Here is a 19,664-nt window from a genome sequence, read left to right as displayed (position 1 = left end):
ATTGAGAAAGAAAAGAAATACAATGAAATACCACAGACAGTGCAATCAAACGTGAGTTCACGACGCAAGAACTGAGAAGATGACGAAGATGACGTCTTGACATAGCCGGAAGCGCTACACTGTCTGTTTACAAGCAGAGGAAGATGTGCGCTGTACATAAAACTGTCTTCGTAAATATGTCCGCAGATTTCGACGTAGATGAAGACTTGAATTTGTTTAACCAACCTTACTTATTCAAACCAGAATACATAGTTATCTGCGTCAAATATCTGCGTCATCATCTCAGTTCTCACGCATGCGTCGTGGTGCTCTCGTGAACTCAGAGGCCCACACGGAAGAAAATGATTAGTTGAATAAAGTCGCTATTTTTGTTGTTTTTTTGCACACAAAAAGTATTCTAGTCGCTTGATAAACTTAAGGTTGAGCCACGGTAGTCACTTGGACTATTTTAACAATGTCTTTACTAACTTTCTGGGCTGGCAGATGCAATTACCAAGCAGCCTATGAAGGAGTGAGACAGCTCTCAGATTTCATCAAAAATAACTTAATTTGTGTTCTGAATATGAACGAAAGTCTTATGGGGTTGGAACAACATGAGGGTGAGTAATTACTGACATAATTTTCATTTTGGGTGAACTAACCCTTTAAATACATATTATATGAAGGATAATATAAATGTACCAATGTACTGTATGAAGCAATGCTCACACAGTAGTCAAACATTTTAGTATTATTGATATACTAATAAAGTAGCTCTTATATTTATATTTCTTTTTCATTTTTTGCTTTAGTATTTTTGTTATTCTTTTATTGTGCTTTGTCATTTTTATTAGTTTTTGAAATATATTTCTATTTAACTTTAATTTATTTTTTATTTCAGTTTTAATTTCAGTAATTATTTTATTTCAGTTAGTTGCCAAAGCAACATTTCAAATGTTCTACATTTTTTAAAGTTGAAGTATGTCGTTTCTGTGACTCTAGTGGCGCAAAATTTCCTAAATCGTTGCTACACGACTAGAGAAAAGGAAAAAAAGGCTGTTGTCTTCCCTTTTGGCAAATAGGTAGGAAAACTGCAACACCCATAATGCACCGGGCATGTTGCAGTCGAAGGTCACTCCCACCAGTCTGCTATGAATATGCCTGACCAGAGTCAAATACCGCCTTGCTTTAGTAGGAAATAATAGTTAGCAAACTTTTAGTTATAATGGTGTCAACTTTTAGTTAGAATGGTGTAAAACGTTGTCACGTACATGTAAGAAAGCTGTTGAAATAGTGCTCCATTTTTACCTTAATGCTGTTTAAAAAGCAGACAAAGTACGATACAATTTTCAGTGATAAACCTACCCTTACAATAACTGTTCTGTTAATAACCCTCTGTTGATCTGACAGTCCGTGTGGGGGGGGGTACAAAAATGCGGAAGTATAATTTTTAGTATTCACGAAAGCCCTGGAGCTGTCAAAAGTATTTTGCTGACAAATAAATGTGATTTTTTTTGTTCAGGTAGCACATAGAGCTGATTTACTCAAACATTGTTCATTTACATAAACTACCGACATTGTAACAATACAAAGCGGGTTGAAAATCTGCAACGTTACACTTTAAACCTAACAATGTTTCAAACCAAGCAGCATTTTGTTGGTCAACATGGTGAACCCGCTGTGAAATCTGCATGGGGAAATCTTTCACCCGCATTCCAGATAGCATGGATACCTATTGAATTTCCCAGATTGTGCTGACAAAAATTTGCCAAACAACAGTATATGTAAAAATGTACAGTTAAATATCAGCTCTAGAAACGTTTCAAGCTAATGCAGCTAACTAGTAAACGGAGTACAGTACTTAAACTTATGACGGCCACTGGATTATAAAAATTATTCACAACTCTCTCAGCTTATGTGGAGTTCACACTGCACGATTTTAGGCTCTATTTTCATTCGCCGACAGGTTTTGCGAAATCGCTGACAAATGCCTGAAATCGGAGGCAAATCGGTGCTCTATCCAAACTAAGCATGCAAGATCTTGAGACAAATGTGTAGGCCCTTAATTTCACAGCAACGATCTACTCAATAGAAACTGGCAGATTTGACTGTAAAGAGCATTTGATGGTCAAATGACCAGAGCACGACGACTTTGGGTACCACAATGATGGTGAAAAACATCCCCTACTGAGAAGCGGTTCACTCTTAACTAAAGGAATTATACACCATCAAGATGTGACTAACTGCTTGCAGTTGCCATGGCGCCTCCACAGTCTGAAAACATGTGCCGTGTTTCCACAGCGACGGAGGACATAACAGGATGCAGGACACACACATTTGGGAAACAGAACCTTCACTATCATAAACACACGCTCGGTCCGAACCCTCTGATGAAATGCGGTCTGGAAAAAGATGTTGTATGAGGCATAAACACAAACCGCAAACACAAGCCATGTGGACCCCGGCAGCATCGTTAGATCATCCTTTACATAACAGGCGAATATGCCATGGTAACCACACCAGTGACATCACTGAATAACTTCACTCCATCTGTTAAAGAACTGAAGTCATTTTAGCAGGACAGAGCAGTGAAAATAACAATCATACTGACACATTAACGCATTCACCGAGGCCGCTGGCTGATCAACACGAATTCCCAATCTGAAACCTTCGCACAGATATCAAGTAACAGCTCTAATGATATATTACTTCATTACTTCAGTGCAAAAGATGTTGCAAGGTCTGCTCCCTCCCTTGCTAAATTCTGGATTTGGAAACTACAGCGATCTATCAAGAAAACAAAGTGGGAACATTTGACCAAGCTGTCTGGCCTTGGCCGAAGTTACGCTCTTAGCTTAAGACATCAAAAACAAATTTAAGAGTTTAAACCTCCAGCCCTTCAACTGCTATGCAAAATCTGCTCTCCACAGGATGTTACAAAATAAACTTAAATGAACCTAAGAAGAACCTAAACTTTAAACCTTAATATTTTCTTCTGAAGGCATACAATAGTTTTGTGTGAGGAACAGACTGATAATCTTAGCCTCCACTATACCTCTAAATCTCTTTTTCAATTCTGCATTTTCACTTCATTAGTTAGAAAATACAGTACTTAACAAATGTATTAGACCACTTGTCATAATAAAGAGAAAACACAAAATATTTTAGGAATCTGTAAAAAAAAAAATATATTATTAAAATTATTAACTAAAAATTGTATTGTCATTTATTAGGCAAATAACAAACTGAAACATTATTCACACATAACCAAAAAATTCTATATTTTGATGCTGTATTTGTTTCTTTACACAGAAAAAAGTCAGCCATATAGGTTTGTATAAACACAAGGTTGAGTAAGTGTTGGGCAATCTATTTGTTAGGCCAGTAGGTTTTAGGACAAGGCCCATTTGAGAAAGGGAATTTTCACTTTACGCCTCAAGCTATTTTTTGCATGGTTCAATGTAGAGTGAATGTACACAAACACTGTTACAAACAAATGTTCATATTGTACTCAAAGTGCTCACGGCTTTAAGTCAGGGAGGTTTTGAATATATATCAGGATGTAGGAAACATTCATGTTTACATATCGTATTGGCACATAGGCCCGAGATGCTGCCAGAACAACTGCTGCAAGAGTCTCAGGTGTAAAAACCTGGTGAATGAGTTCTGTGTGAAGTGGTTCAGCTCTTCAGGGAAAAAGGAAGCTATTTGAAAAGAATGCAGGATAGGAAAGGTAGTCGGCCCATTAAACAGCAGGCTGGTCTGAAATGAAAGCACTACGCTAAGAGGGCACATGCTAATTGAACCCGGGCACAGCAGGAGACAGCATATACATTCACATGGTTTAAACAACTGCCGACGGAAAATAACTGCCCTGCTAAACACAGGCAGCTGGCACGGTTAATGTTGAATTAGAGTCCAGCACTGCTCCAAACCCTAGTGAGCTGCATACCTAGCCACCATCTAGAAACATCATAAGTACACTTCTGTCCTGAAGCATAGGGAGCAAAATTATGCTTCCTTCTAATTTACCAAATTTTAGCCACATACGAGAGCAGTATCGCAAGTATCCTTCACAAATAAGGCAATCCCAGAATGCACTGCAAAAAGTGAAAAAAAATTATCTAATATGAAACCGCTCACTTAAAGGTAAGAACGATTAAAGGGTTATATCTGAATAAAAGCCTAAATTAAACCTGTTCATCATATAAAGAGATCGTGTCTCTTCAGACAGGGGCATAGCCATCTCAGAAGTGAGCGGGAAAGAAACGTCAAGAGCAATACCAGTTTTTTTTCTGATCTTTGTCTAATTGACAGGTTTTATTTTTCTTATCTCTTGATTTTTAGTAATTGGCTAAGAAATCAAATACACTGCTGAATAATAACCACTAGTTTGGAAATGTGTATTCTATAATATTTTTCCCTATATTTTCCTTATGACAATTTGATGATTGGTTTATGTACCACACACACCTGTGCATTAAGTCATCATGGATTTTATTTTAACAAGGTAAAAATCCTCATATTCTTATCACAGAACTTTCTACCCGAGGGTGCCCTCCGGCTTCCTGCGTGAATAAAACGTGAATACACTTGCCGGAAAAAAGTGTGGGAGACGAATTTATGTCTTTGGACACATCCCAACTCGTTCCCCATTTATTCTATGCCCATGTCTTCAGAAATGTTCGACTAAAACTCTCAATTTCTATGGATTAGTTTTGTAATCTCTTTATAAACTTTTTCAAATCAAATCAAATGAAATTTGATTTTGGCATCTTTTCAGCCAGGCATTCATATAATATTGTTAATCTCACAGTTTCAAACTACAATCCGGCCTCTAGTTCATAAATGCCAGAGGAGAACTGGCCCCCGACTGAGCCTGGGTTCTCCCAAGGTTTTTTTTTTCTCCATTAGGTCACCTGATGGAGTTTTAGGACACCATTAGGCCGCTTGATGGAGTTTTTTTCGGTTCCTTGCCACTGTTGCCTTTGGCTTGCTCAGTTGGGGATATTTTGGGGATATTTAATTTTATTCTATCAATCAATAAATTCCACTAGAAACAAACTTTGTTGTATTATTTTATTTTAATACTGTGAAGCTGCTTTGATACAATCTGTATTGTGAAAAGCGCTATACAAATATACTTGATTTGATTTGATTTCATATTTGGGGGTTTGGTTGCTGAGAGATTTATTAAACGAATAATACAATTTTAAAATCAATTCTGTATCGGACTGCTAACCAATGCAGAGAACGCAGGACTGGGGTGATGTGGCCTCGTGTGGACCATTTGGAGACGAGAGATGGAAGAGAGGGGGTAACCGACATATAATGAGTTACAATAGCCAAATCGTGTTGAAATAAAAGTGTGAAAAACTGTTTCAAAGCTATCCGTTTAAAAATGGTTTGACTTTGGCTAACCGCTTTTGAAGCGTCAAAATGGCAATTGCATGGAATGTCAATTGTAATCTCTCAGATTACATAAAAATATCTTCATTTGTGTTTCAAAGATTAACTAAAATCTTACGGGTTTGAAACGACATGAATGAGTAAATGATGACAGAATTTGAGATTCAAAGGTGCTCTAAGCGATGCCACGCGTTTTTTAGGCCAAAATATTTTTTGTCACATACAGCAAACATCTCCTCACTATCCGCTAGCTGCCTGTCCCCTGAACACACTGTAAAAAACGCGGTCTCTGTAGACACCACAGGCTCCACAAACGGCAACAAAAACAAACTGGGCTCACCCGCACCATGAAACACAACACACAGTGTTCCAGCCAATCACTGGCGAGAAGTATTTGAGGGTGGGGTTTGGGGGGTTAGTGCACGCGCGTACACATGAAGTGGGTGTGGAGCGTGTGGATGAGAGAGAAGCATGAAGAGGAAAGTTTGAATTATGGCCGAAACACGACCAGAGAGACGACGTTCCGATGAACAAATTGCAAAGAAGAGGGACAAGGATAAGGAACGCGCGAAATACCGAATTTACATCGGAAAAACCTTTTAAAGGTGGCGAGAACTCCGCCGGCAGAAGGGCTTCCGATCCGACATTCAGTTGCTCTGTTTTTGCAGAACAGGTAAATCCATATTTCTTTCTAAACTGACGTTCATGTTCGCCAAACCAACACAAGGATGTAATTAGCTAGAACTATGCAGTCAGCGTTAACTTTGGTGAATACAACATATAACGTTATGTTCCTAGCAGCTAGCGATCAATCTCTATTGTAAATGATCAAGCAAATTCACAGTAGGGCGACAATTTGTGTGAATGATTGTTTTCATCCACTGTTTGTTATGAATTTGAATGTTCATTTATAGGCTATTAACAACTTTGACTAAATTTGTTTACGCCGCCGCCGTTGTTTATGCTCACTGGGAAACGCGAAGCTAACGTTATCTTGTTATTATTGCATCCTTGTATAGGAGCTATAGCTATAGCCTCAGGTGGCGAAACGATTTTAAGATAATGTTTCTCTTTTTTCTGCATTCTGTTCTGCAATATATAAAACCCTTTATCTAACTTGGTGACATTACACATTGAATGAAGTATCAGTAAAACTTTGTTTGTAGTGACTACTTTGACTTTCCTTTATGCCGGAAGGGAGGGGAGGAGGGAGGAGATGGGATGAGGAGGAGGGAGGGTCTAGCTAGCCTCCGTTTTGTTTGACAACAATTCGAATGTCAACAAGAAGTTTCGACTCCCGGGATCGCTTAGAGCACCTTTAATATACAGCAAATATGCGATTTGATAACTATATATATAAAAAAAAAAAAAAAATAATAAAAAAAATAAACTTTCAATACTTTTTAAAAGATGTCACTGTATAAACCATATTAACGGTAAAGGAATGTAAAAATGGTTAATGGTACGTCCCCTTACTATATACAGTACAGTCTAATCTACAGGACAGTAAAATACTGCTAAATTTAGAATTTAGGGAAGTGAAAATAAACATCTATATATTACAGTGAAAAATGCTAATTGATATTGAATTCCCAGTGTGACACTTCACATTGGATAGTTTTTCATTGAAATGACTGTTTCTTTCTAGGTATTTGTTTTTTGTTTTTACTGTAAATTTAAAGGGGCCATATGTAAGAATTTTCATCTTTCATCTTGCTTGTGTGAACAGCTTGTAACAATACTTAAAAAAAAAAAGAGACCTTCCCCAACTTCCTAGGTTTTCTATGAAAGCATGTAGATTGATTTTTAAAATGAACGACTTGGGACGTTTTTGCCAGGAAAATCAAAAGGATGTAACCTTTACGCACACTCACGAGAGCCTTTCTGCCGTTCAAAGACGCATGAAACGAATGCTTATGCAATGTTCAGGATAATGCCGGAAGAGCTATCCTGTACTTTAATGTCAATGTGTCATGCAAAGAAGAGGGATTAATTCAAACTATAGTCTCACATAGCCATATATACTATCAAATATACTTTATAAATCAAACTATCATAACAGTGTAATTTTAATGAACTCATCTGTCGACGTGATAGCGGTGAATATCAGAGCTAGAGCAAAAATATCCACATCAATACGATCAGATGCTTTCTTAACTGCTGTTTTTTCACTGCTGTCATTTTTGTTGTGTGCTTATTTTGTTATTGAAAAGGAAGTACACAGCACGTATTTACATATTTTTATTTCCACATTTTTTTATAATAATAAATTATTGTTTCCTAACATTCAAGCTAAGAAGCTACATACGGGATAGGATTCCACCTTAGAAGGAAGCCTACTATGAAGAGAGTAGACATTGAGGCAGCTCCCTAGGGATTAGAACAGAGTCTTTAAGTCTGTACTGGAAATACGTTTGACATTTTCTTTTCAATGGGCGCCAGGCTCAGCCTTATGGCAAATGAAGTTGTATTCACCATGATCACATTTCCTGATGCCTCTTCAGGGGCTGTTTCCTAGACCATATTTAAGTCTGTATTAGCTATTACCATGATGTCTCATCTCTCAGCCCTGAGCTCAAAAAGATCAGCTTACTGGTAAAAGTCTCCACACTACAGTATGAGGTACAGTTCTCCATTATATCTCACTAGCTTATGTAACCAAGATCTTGGCTTCAGGGAGAGCCCAGCGGTTTCTATTATAACAGTCTCAGTGAGGAGTGTGTGTATGCATGTCAGACAGTGAATAGTAGATCAGGTGACACCTGACAAGTGCCTGACCTGGTCCTCCGTGATGACTCCTCTGCTGTCAGGGTGTGTGAGAGGACAGTACAGGGTCATGCTCTGACACAAATGACCCAATAACATGGAGACCTCTTTCATGGTCCTCCAGCAACACACCAGCACCATCTGAGCGGTGACTCGATATGCCTCTCCATCACTGCCACCTAGACAACATACATAAACATACACACAAATAAGCACTCGGAAAACACTGATCAAATGTCGGCCTCTCATGGACAGGATATGTATTACAGCAACACCACCCCATCATTTAAAACGAATTATGGCTAAAAGTATGATGTTTAACATATCAGTACGGTTACTACTACATCATACTAATGGATTCACGACATGCCAAAATCTATGAAATTTGAGTAAAAAATTTGCTTTTTTGATAGATACTATGGTAAAGGGCAATAAGGTGGAGGAACTGTATCTAGTGATGTGCAAATGTGTTTGTACCAGTGTTACAGATTTGTTGTTTATGAACGTCGTTCTCTGGCTCTTTCTGCTCACTGTTATGGCTGGTCTCACTGGGGTCCAGCTCTCTGGCACTGGTGAAAAAGTCATTTGAGTCACGAGGTTGAATCTCCTGCAGGATTTTCTGTAGGTCAGCAGAGGTCTCTGTGGAGAGAGAAAATATGTAATGTAATAACACGCATGTCACCTTCATTTATATAGCGCTTTTAACAATATGAATTGTTTCAAAGCAGCTTTACAGTGAAAATAGGAAATTACAGTAACAGAGATTGTTTTGGCTTTACAGCAGCTCTAGAATAAAGTTATTGTCCAGCTAAAGTTAGTTTTGATTGATTGATTCACTTCCGTTGTGAAGATCATTAGTTATTAACTTAGGGGCCACTTCTAACAGAAACCCTCACGCGGAGCCGGAGCGGCTGCCCATCAGCACAAAACAGTGCCTGGTGGCTCGAGAACGCACTCCCACAAATAGGTTCTAAGGTGCAAACGATTATCAGTTATCTCTGCACAAACCTACACAGCCTCTGCGCAAACACAGACACACATGTGCATCGCATGTTCAGTCCATAGGTATCCGCATTTGAATATAATGTACGCAGGCGTGTAGTCCTTTTTACAAATCAACCCTCAACAAACTACTTGTCTGGCCTTAAAAATGTATAATACAGAATTATTTATCGCGTCTGCATAGCCACGTGATTACTCTGTACAGATAAAATGACAAAATTTTATCTGTACTGAGGTACTGAGGTAAAGGGAAGGAGGCCTTCACAGGGGATGGACTGGTTGACACTTCAGGACTACGTTGTCGTCGTGTCCAGGCACAGGTCCTTCATCAGATCTGGATACGGCGGACTGCGGTAAACATCGGGATAAACAGAGAGACTAATATTAGCGTAGACGCCATCCATCTTATGATGTAACAAGTACATCAGGATTTATGGGGAGTGTTCCCGGTTTCGGCTGACCTAATCTATGCAGCCTAACATTGAATTATAGAAGTCTATAATGTGTTATGTGTATGTTAGGCCAAAGAGATGTGTTTTTAGTCTAGATTTGAACTGACAGAGTGTGTCTGCTTCCCGGACAATGTTAGGAAGACTTATTCCAAAGGTTTGGTGCTAAATAGGAAAAGGATCTACCGCCAGCAGTCGATTTTGATATTCTAGGTATTATAACAACAAGGCACAGCGATTTGATTGGCTATTTGGGCTGTCAGTCATGTGTCTGTCATAAGGTGCTATGTCATAAGTCATGTGTCTGTCATATGCTACATATGACGAGCGATGTAGCATAGTACAACTATCAAATCAAAGGCTGCAATTTAATTAAGTATATAGTATGTTGAATTTTGTGTTTCAGAGAGAAGAGCGGCATTATGTTCATTTACATGCAATCAATTCATCATCTGGTATTTATGGAGTCTTAGAGCGTTTGAATGCTTGAAAGTGAAGAATGTGAAGTCCTCCATTATGCTTTTTCACATATTACGTGTCATGCAGTATGTCATATAGCTGTTTGTGAATGTAAAAGGTCTGCAAACTTTAAAAAAATCAAAATGTCGTTATTGTCTCCCTAAAGAAAGAACCGATTCTAAACTGCCTGAAACAAGTCGTCAGCAATTTCAGTCTAACATCCTGCACAAACCTATGTAGGTTTGTAACAAAATTGCATGACGCCAGCCTATGATCGTCATTGGCTGCCCGTGAAAAAAGGGACTGAATTTATAGAGACTGAATCCTTTACCGAACCATTTGAGACACAGTGAGAAAAGATATGATGCTGTTCTTCCTCGCCTTGGCACATCCTGCTCAACATTTTCATATTATTCCATGTTTTTCCATGTGTAAGTAATATAAAACAGTTCTGCCCATTAACAGGCACAGAAATATATCCATCACAGTATAAACAGCATAGCAATCGGATGATGCATTTGTACTTTCACACGATACATCACCCACTTAGGACAGATGAGGGGCTTCCTCATGCAAATCAAGGGGCCAACTACTTGTGCAATACTTGGCATGGTAACAGCTGGTTAGGACTCACTTAGGACAGTGTTAGATGCATTTACCAGACTCTGTATCCATAGGAATGAGGCCCTCGGGGGAAGAGCTCTGAACCACAGGTGACACAACATCAGACATCCTGTAGCACAGGCCTATGAGCTCTGACACAACAGCCCTCCATTGAGACAGCAGTGCAAGTGATCTAAACACAGAAATACATCAACCACATGAAACACCAGTCAAAATAAATGCCAAGCCCTCTGTAAGTAGATGATTAAAGGTTAAGTGTGTGTGGAAGTACCCAGTGTTGAGCTGTTGGAGTACTGCAGTGATGCAGTGAGCTCTGCCATATAAAGGACAGCAAGCAGAAGCCTGCAGAAGAGATGACTCTGCCTTCAAAATCTCTTCTTTCAGACAAATCATCAGCCACTGCACCACTGAAACATCACAAACACATTCTCGAATTTAGATACCAATATACAGAGGTAAAAAATGTACTCATTTTGTATTTGAAAGAGGCAATCTTTGGGTTTTTTATTTTATTTTTATTTTTTACAAATAACCATTGATCAACACATGCAATTAGCACATCAAATATGAAAAAAAGAGGAAGCGCAACAGTACTTGACATACGAGAACAAAATTCATGTATTCTTGCAGAAGCTCAGATGCGCTTGCATGACAAGAAAACAAACCTCATTGGTTTATCAGGCAAATATATTTGAGCTTCTGTTTACCATGTAAACCATTTGGTATTCTCTATGTATTTGCACTGGAAAGAGCCTAAATTATGGGGGGAGGGTAACTGATGACAGAATTTTTATTTTTGGGGTGAACTTTTAAGACAGGACACATGGTTTTTGAAGTGTTGAACGTGCGTTTACGTTCACAATTAAATTATGGAAAGTCTGGAGATTCTTGAAAACTGACATCCTGCTTACATCTACAATATTGCACGGACTTGTCTAAACATCCCCATGCATGCCAATTTTTTTTTGTTTAGCCAGGGTGGGGTGGGGGTTTTGGCTCTCAGATTTCATGTTCAACAGGGGTGGGGGGGTTGCGGTGTTGCTATCCATTTTCTAGTGCCTTGGGCATGAGCCTGGTAGGCCCGTGCATTAATATGTCCCTGTCTAGTATACCTGCCAAGGTGTTCTGCTCCAGAGTGGAAGCCTCAGACACCTGGGACTGGTTCAGTGCTGGTGGCCGGAGAGGGATGCTCTGCTCTTGAATACAGCCGAGTAATGCGTCCTGTAGACCCGGCTGGTGCAGGAGCAGATTGAGAAGATGAGCAGCAGTGACGCTGTCGAAGGGTTTGGTGCTGGTGCTGAGGTTCAGAGCGACCTGAAGCAAAGACTGCAGCCTCTCCGGCTCCTACACATATGAGGAAAAGCATTCATATTAATTTGAGCATTACTTAATACTAGTCTCAGACTCTTATTTTCACACTGACCTGAAGTCGCACTGCTGCAGGGGGCAGTTTTTGTAAGAGGTTGCAGGCGAGCTGTTTGACTTCAAGAAAGTTGTTTGCAAGGCAGTACAGCACAGCTTGGGCATCAGCTACACTTACTGACTCTCCAAGAGCAAAGCCAACAGAGCCTGAAAGAAAGAGTTGAACAAATGATGAGTATAATAGAGGTGACTATTGGTTGATCAATTGTGGATTTCTTGATGGCCAATACCAATATCTTGAAGAGCAGGGTTGCCAATGGCTTATATAAAGCTGTCTATATGATATAATACTACTTAATTTAAAGGTAATAAATAACAAGGTAATGCACAAGTTCAGCTATTAAAATTATATTTTACATAATATTTACTAAAATAACTAGAAATAAATTATTTGAAATAAATCGATTTGAAAAAAAAGATCACCTTAAAATCTGCACACTAGAAGATCTAACAGCTGGATTTGCAGAATTTTGCAAGGTTTGTGGCATTAAATGTTTATTAGATGTTCAAAGTTTTTCATATAATACGTATTTGCTGAATATTACATTTTTAGACAGAACTGTTAAAAACCAATGAAGAGGAGAAAGGGTGCTTCCTCTTTGTGCCGTTGCACAAAATAAAATAAAAAACGTATCGCCTGATTCCAGTAAGTGAAACAATACGAATATCGTTCATTAAAGCTGCAGTCGGCAAGTCTGGCAGATTGGATCGATTTAGCCAAAATTTTGAATGTTTACAACTCTCATGCCACTCCCCCACTACCAGCGAGCACCCTCCCATCGAGGTAGTGCTCGTCAGTGCGTCACGCGTGTGTACCTGGTTTTCTGTGAACACGTCCGTCTCTTCAGCATCGATCAACACCATGGACTCGGAGGTAGGCTGCCCTGGCTAATCTACCCATAGATAGCAATAACCGAGGAATTGGAAGCTTGTTAGTAGATTTTCTCTCCGCCATCACGCTTCGTACAATCTCAGGCGAACTTCAGGCGTGTCGTATTGTAACGTTCGTGAGTGAGGGGGGATCTGTGGCGTGTGCACGACCTGTGATTGACAGTCAGATCTCACACCCCCCTGCGCTGATTGGACCCGATGATCCGGGAGCGGTGGATTTTTGCAAAACAAATAACACGCTCCAGGTGGAGTTAGAAGCTCGGGTTTTTTTCTAAAACCACCTTATTTATGTTGTTCTGTCGGATTATAGTGTCGATTTCACTGAATATGATCAAAAAAATGTTGCCGACGGCAGCTTTAATATTACCCTTGGCTGTGTCGGTCAAGCACTAGAGGTGACATCCTTCTGAGTTAATTTGAAAAAAATATATGAAAACTCATCATCACGCTAGTGTTTAGCAGGTTTTACAAGGTAAGATTGGGTAATACCTGTGTTAAAGGTAAAATGTTCAGCGATCAGCAGCAGCAGGTGCAGAGCCATCAGACACCTGGAAAACGAGGCTCCTGGATGAAGCACCTGGAATAGTGTCTCACAGAACCAGCGCAGGAACTCCTGATAATAAAAATAAAAATAATAATAATAAATAAATATATATATATTTATCTTGGCTATAGGCTAAGATATGTCCAGTATTTCTGTTGTAATTATGACAAAGCTGCTTGTTTTCAACTTTTTTTTTATTAAAAGAAACTCAGTGTTGATATATTAAATGAATTAATTTAGATTAATTTTGGTTCCAAACATTTCAAGGATTGTATGTTGTTCAGTAAAAACAATAGAGTGCTGCAGTGATGATGTTTTTTTGTAGGCCAACCTGGAAGTTAGCATCACCCTGGCTCCCTCGACAAAAAGCCAATTGAATTTTTAAATGGCTTTTGGATTACTGCAGAAAATAAGCTCTGTGGCCAGTAAATGTTTATGATTCTTACTCATTTTGTTCAAGATAATCAACTGTTATGAATTTTGAAGTCTAAAAACAATGGGTCTTATTCACCAAGCATTCGTACACACAAATTTGCGTGAGAAATCTGCGTACGTTTTCACGGACAAATCATGATTCACCAAAAACTTAAATTTAATGTTTCGAAATTTACGAAACAACTGAAACCACACATATGCAAAAAGCACATTCTCTGTGCAGCCTTATAATCATGTTAAGTAGTTAGATTTCATCTCTATGACTCATCTTAACTAACATAACTCCAGCTAATGAGAACAGAACATTTTTCTTCTGTTATCTCAATGTTTATTGCTTCATGTGCGTCTCCTGTATTCAACACATTACTCAATGGTCATGTAATCCGATGACTCTTATCTCTCTGTTCCTAATGTTCTTTGGCACTTCTTGCTGTTTAGATAAGAATTTCTAAATTCACTCCTTTAGCTATATTTTCCAAGCTATTTTTTTTTGTATTAGTTATCCACCATCTAATCGAGTTTCAAATGCAAAAATGCCTATGAGTAAAATGATTTGCAAAGACAAGGATTCAAGACCAATGAAAGTATTGTCTGTGGAGTTTATCATAATTGTATCACAGACAGTTCTACCTGATACATGTTGAGGACTTGCTGATCTTTGTCGTTCTCATGCTGTTCCTGTCTCTTTTGCAGAAGCTGAGCACTCTCCTTCACCCTACACAAGAGCTGACAACATAAAACAGACATGAGCCAACCAGAACACACTTACAAGGTCCTCTGACCAATCAAAGCTTGAACTGACATTGGTTTCTACCTTCTTTAACAGACTGACGGTCTGCTGTCTGACACCTGGTGACTGACTGTTCAGATTAAAAGGCAAGAAGTGGCGGATCAGCTCCATTTCTTGTCTGGACAGTTTTTCCGTGCTACGATGGCTCTCACATAGCAAACCCAGAGCATCCATTCGCACCTGAAATGACATAAATAGCCACAATTTCCCTTTTGGTGTTCTAGTGCCACAGAAATGATACACTTTAACATGTCAGACATGAATTATTAAAGGTTCAGTAAAATGTAACATGGTTCCAGTTAACCTGATCATGTTTGTGCACCAGAGCCTGTCGCATTAGTGGGAGAGACACCAAGCCACCCCACAGTTCTTCCTCATCAGACTTGAGAACCCCCTGAGATCGGGCAGCACGCAGACACGTCATTAGAGCCCCCAACGCACCTCTGCTACCAGCCCCTGAGGAACAAACATACTTGACACTTAAAGGCACACTATATAATTATTTCGCCACTAGAGGCTGTTTATTCAAAACAAAGGCGTAGCTTGATGACGCCTTGATTTCGTGGAATCATGGGAGTTGTCGTCTTCACCTCTACAGCCGTCAGCCGGTGGAGAATACGACAGGACTCGGGCAGAAATCATATTCATGGATGACCAGTAATGTATTAAAGATTTATTAACGTTACGAAAGCCGTTGGAGCGATTGCTAATGAGAGACAAGCACGACACACTCTGTGCGTTCGCTTGGCAGCTACTATATGAGACATATGGTGCACACTGCAGTGAGGTAGATCGATATTAGGCATGGTAAATACGGTACTCGCGGTAAATCAAGAAAACGAGATTTAAACAAAAAGACTAACTGTGTTGAGCTGTATAACAATGATTAGTTTTCTGTCGATGAATGTATCCAAACAGTTGCTCAGCTGTCTAATAAAACACTTAATATATTAAAGCGTCTTTGTTGTTTCCATGGTTTCTACAAAATAAAACCAGATATCGAGGGTAACGGATATTTTGATCCAAAAATATTACATAGTGTGCCTTTATATATATATAAACAACATCAGTCCTATACAATATGCCTTTCTATAATTCAATATCACTATTTTCTAATTATCATTTCAAATACCCTAATTTTATACACATATAGGCAATTATGTGAATATTGCAATAAAAATTACGGTACTTTTTATTCAAATATGCTGATTTTTCTTTCTTTCTGATTTAGCATTTTTTCAGGATTGTTTGATGAATAGAAATAGAATAGCAGCATTTATTTGAAACTGAAAACTTTTGTAATATTATAAATGTTTTTACAATCACTTTTTGCTTTTTGTCAATTTGATGCATCACTGCTGAATAAAAGAATGAATATCTTTTAAAAAAAAAATTGTACTGAGCCCAAACTTACGATAGTATCCCCAAGTGTACATATAAATTATACACACATATCTGTATATATTACATTGCAGGTTAAAAGTCTCTTACCCTCAGTGCAAGACGGCATCTCCTGTAGGGCCTGTACCATGTGGCTAAGGCTGGAGGGGTTGCAGCGTAGCAGTTTGGGCAGGAAGTAGTCTAGTATATAAGTGGTTTGATCCAATCGGGCTGTGCACAGTACCTGCAGCAGAGGTGTCACCCAAACCTCGTGCCATCCATCTATCCACGCATGCCCATCCCTAAATCGGGCACATAGCTGGGCCTTATGACTGACAAACAACTTCTCCAGAAGGTCGCTGGCATACGGTGCCAGCGTCTGATCCCCCATCAGACCCAGCAGCCTGGATGGAAGTCCACCATCAAGCTTGAGTAGATACTCCGCACCCAAGTGCTCCACCAGACAGGCCAGTGTGCCGTACTTCCCTTTCATATGCCACTCCAGTGCTAGAAGGTCCCGGGTGAGCTGGCTGATGTAAGGGTCGCTGGTGGGATCGGACTTGTGATCACTGCAATGCTGGTGGATCTTGAGAAGGTTCTGGAACAGGGTGCGCGTCTGGTGGCGGACCCCATCCAGCGGGTGCTCCCAGTGGGCATAGATGTGGTGGTGAAGGCGTGCGATTAGAGGAGAGCCTCCGACCAGAGACGAGCGAAGGAGAGGGGGACACGTGTCGACCTGAACGCAGTCAACCGCTGCTCCGCTCCAGAGAGTCAAAACCCGTGCCACTACCATCACTGTACTGGACTCCTTCACTCTGAGAGAGATTTATGTTAGAGAGCAGATTAAATGGAAATCAAGGCTGATCAACTTTAACTAGCTACTTTAACCAAATTAACTAAGAACAGTTTTACAATGTGAAATAGGGTGAATTGCAACTTCTCTGAGAGAAACAATTGTATTATTACTCTTACATTTTGCTTTCTGTCAACTGAAATGAATCATGCTCTTTTATTATTTTTTCATTGATAACCAATTTTACCAATAGGAAATGTGAAAAGAAAAGAATGTATTTCTAATTTCTTTTTATTTCACAAAATAGGTTTTTTTTAAGTTTTTGGTTTATATTGTTTTTTGTTTTGTTTTTTTTAATTAATGATGAATATACACTACTATTTAAAAGTTTGATTAATTAAATTGATCAAAAGTGACAGTAAGAAAGACATATATTAAACAAAAAATATATATTTCAAATAGATGCTGTTCTTCTGTACTTTCTATTTATCTAAGAATTTTGGAAAACAATTAAATGGATTTCCACAAAAATATTAAGCAGCAAATACTGTTTTCAAAATTGATGATAATAATATTAATAAATGTTTCTTGAGCAGTAAATCAGCACATCAGAATGATTTCTGAAGGATCAAGTGACTGAAGACTCGAGTAATGATGCTGAAAATTCAGCTTTTCTATCACTGAAATAAATTACATTTTCAATATATTAAAATAGAAAACAATTATTTAAAATTGTAATAGTATTTAACAATAGTCAAATAAATCCATCCTTGGTGAGCATAAGAGTTTTTTTTGTTATCTAACAGATTCCAACCTTTAGAATGGTAACGTCCACAAAATTGAATGCAAAGAAAAAAAGTCTTATCTTCCGGTTTATACATAAACAAAAAAAAAATCCCTGGTTCAGATAAACCACTGACTAGTCGATTGTTAAAATATGTATTTTAACCATATCCTTGTGTGAATGTATTTGGCATCTTCAATACCTTGTATCTAGAGACAGGAGCACTTCAGGTATGAGCAGCAGCAGTTTCTCTGTCTGTGGACCGTGAGTCTTTCCTCTCCAGCTGAGCATAGCCAGAGCTCCATGACTCAGATACAGAGCCACAGCTGCGGGCCTGCTGCTGTCATACAGACCTGCACAGTTCAGCCTCAACCACTGGGGGACGGTGTCGCCTGCATCCACTGAACACTGCAGGAGACCGGCAACCTACAAACACATTTTACACACAGCCAGGAATGGGTTCAAATGCAGCTCAAGTTGAGATAATTTATTCAAACTGAATAATGATAGTACAAAATACAGTGCTAGAAGGAAGAAGGAACGCTCACTTACTATAACTGGTACATCGTCTCCATTCCCCATAATAGATCTAATGAACAAAACAACAGCCATCCCAGCAGTGCTCTGGACCGTCTGAAGAAACTCCTCTGGATGGGGCAAAAAAAGGCAAGAACTTAAATATAATACAAAAATAAATACAATATGCAACAATTTTTTATTTTTTTTAAATACAAACAAAACCTCATTGTCAATTTCATATGAAGAATACACTGGTCTTAACAATACCATCAGTTAAGATACATGTATAGCAGTTGAGTAGACCACAGAGAACTTGATGCAGATCAGATTGGTCACTTGAAGCTGAAAGCATTGCAGAACTAATGGGTTCCTGAGATCTCTGAACCACCAGCATTGAGGCCTTCACCACTGCCAGACAGGACTGCATCAGCTGAGACTGGGCTACATGACGACCCGCCAGACCCCTGAAAAACATATCAAATGTAAATATACAACAATAAACCATGTTACAGACAATTTTCAAGGATTCTGGATAATAGGAACAAGATGTCAACATGTTCATCCATGTATACAGCACATTATTCAATACACAAGTGAACAGTTTACCTGTTCTGCTCCACATAATAATTCAAAGTCCTTTGGAAGAACTGGAGGACTATGTGAGAGAAAAAAAAATCAGTGGCTGTATTTGCAAAACAGAGCTGAGAAAGCCAAAGGTATGCAATTAAATTATTAACTTGTTTTCTAACCTTCTGTTAGCAAGCGATGAACACATTTCTCACCTGTAAATCAAGTTAAAATTAAAATTATATTACACCCATTTACACTACCTCTGAAAAGTTTGAGGTCTCATAGATTTTAAAAATATTTTTTTTTAAAGAAGTCTCTTATGCTCACCAAGGTTGCATTTAATTGATCAAAAAAACAAACAAACAGCAAAACGGTAATATTGTGTGACGTTATTACAAATTCAAATAATTTCTTTCTATTTTTATAAAAAGTAATTTATTGCTGTAATCGCAAATCTGACTTTTCAGCATTACTCCAGTCTTCAGTGTCATAAATACCATGTCTGCTTATCAATCTGTCATCCCTGAACATACAATATGCAATGCAATAAATACAAAAGTGGGGGAAAAATAATTCTTTATGATTTACCAGTCAAATTTGTAACTAAGTCAAGATGATTTCCCTTAATGACAAAAAAAAAACAGGATTTCCAGAATATATTCATCCCAGTATATATTTAACGACCGTAAGTTATTTTTTTTCCTACATTAGCCCATAGTGTATCTAACAGCCTGATTTCATGAAAGTGCATGTCTATAGCACAAATTTTATTTCTTGTGCCATTTATACACCAAAAATAGTTTTTGCATGCATTTGATACGCACTTTATGGCGTGTAATACGCACGCA

General features: G+C 38.6%; 1 protein-coding gene across 4 annotated transcripts in view; it reads right to left on the bottom strand.

Annotated features, from left to right (window-relative positions):
• The window catches only part of thada (THADA armadillo repeat containing), a 112,935-nt gene that overhangs the window by 91,189 nt on the left and 2,082 nt on the right, over nucleotides 1–19,664 (bottom strand). For 3 of the 4 annotated variants that reach the window (XM_084093712.1, XM_084093713.1, XM_084093715.1), the window contains 16 exons: nucleotides 18,996–19,028; nucleotides 18,853–18,901; nucleotides 18,514–18,710; nucleotides 18,280–18,374; nucleotides 17,930–18,153; nucleotides 16,262–16,965; nucleotides 15,075–15,226; nucleotides 14,795–14,950; nucleotides 14,611–14,706; nucleotides 13,491–13,614; nucleotides 12,112–12,257; nucleotides 11,801–12,032; nucleotides 10,960–11,095; nucleotides 10,724–10,860; nucleotides 8,632–8,793; nucleotides 8,167–8,333 (listed from right to left, as the gene is read on the bottom strand). In XM_084093712.1, coding sequence (XP_083949838.1) covers nucleotides 8,167–8,333; nucleotides 8,632–8,793; nucleotides 10,724–10,860; nucleotides 10,960–11,095; nucleotides 11,801–12,032; nucleotides 12,112–12,257; nucleotides 13,491–13,614; nucleotides 14,611–14,706; nucleotides 14,795–14,950; nucleotides 15,075–15,226; nucleotides 16,262–16,965; nucleotides 17,930–18,153; nucleotides 18,280–18,374; nucleotides 18,514–18,710; nucleotides 18,853–18,901; nucleotides 18,996–19,028 — 2,810 coding nt within the window. The remainder of the gene's footprint in view (nucleotides 1–8,166; nucleotides 8,334–8,631; nucleotides 8,794–10,723; nucleotides 10,861–10,959; nucleotides 11,096–11,800; nucleotides 12,033–12,111; nucleotides 12,258–13,490; nucleotides 13,615–14,610; nucleotides 14,707–14,794; nucleotides 14,951–15,074; nucleotides 15,227–16,261; nucleotides 16,966–17,929; nucleotides 18,154–18,279; nucleotides 18,375–18,513; nucleotides 18,711–18,852; nucleotides 18,902–18,995; nucleotides 19,029–19,664) is intronic. The other variant, XM_084093714.1, reaches the window with a different exon arrangement.

Source organism: Abramis brama (assembly GCF_963993115.1).
Source record: "Abramis brama genome assembly, chromosome: 19".
Taxonomy (NCBI): domain Eukaryota; kingdom Metazoa; phylum Chordata; class Actinopteri; order Cypriniformes; family Leuciscidae; genus Abramis; species Abramis brama.
This window is presented reverse-complemented; position numbering and strand designations above follow the sequence as displayed.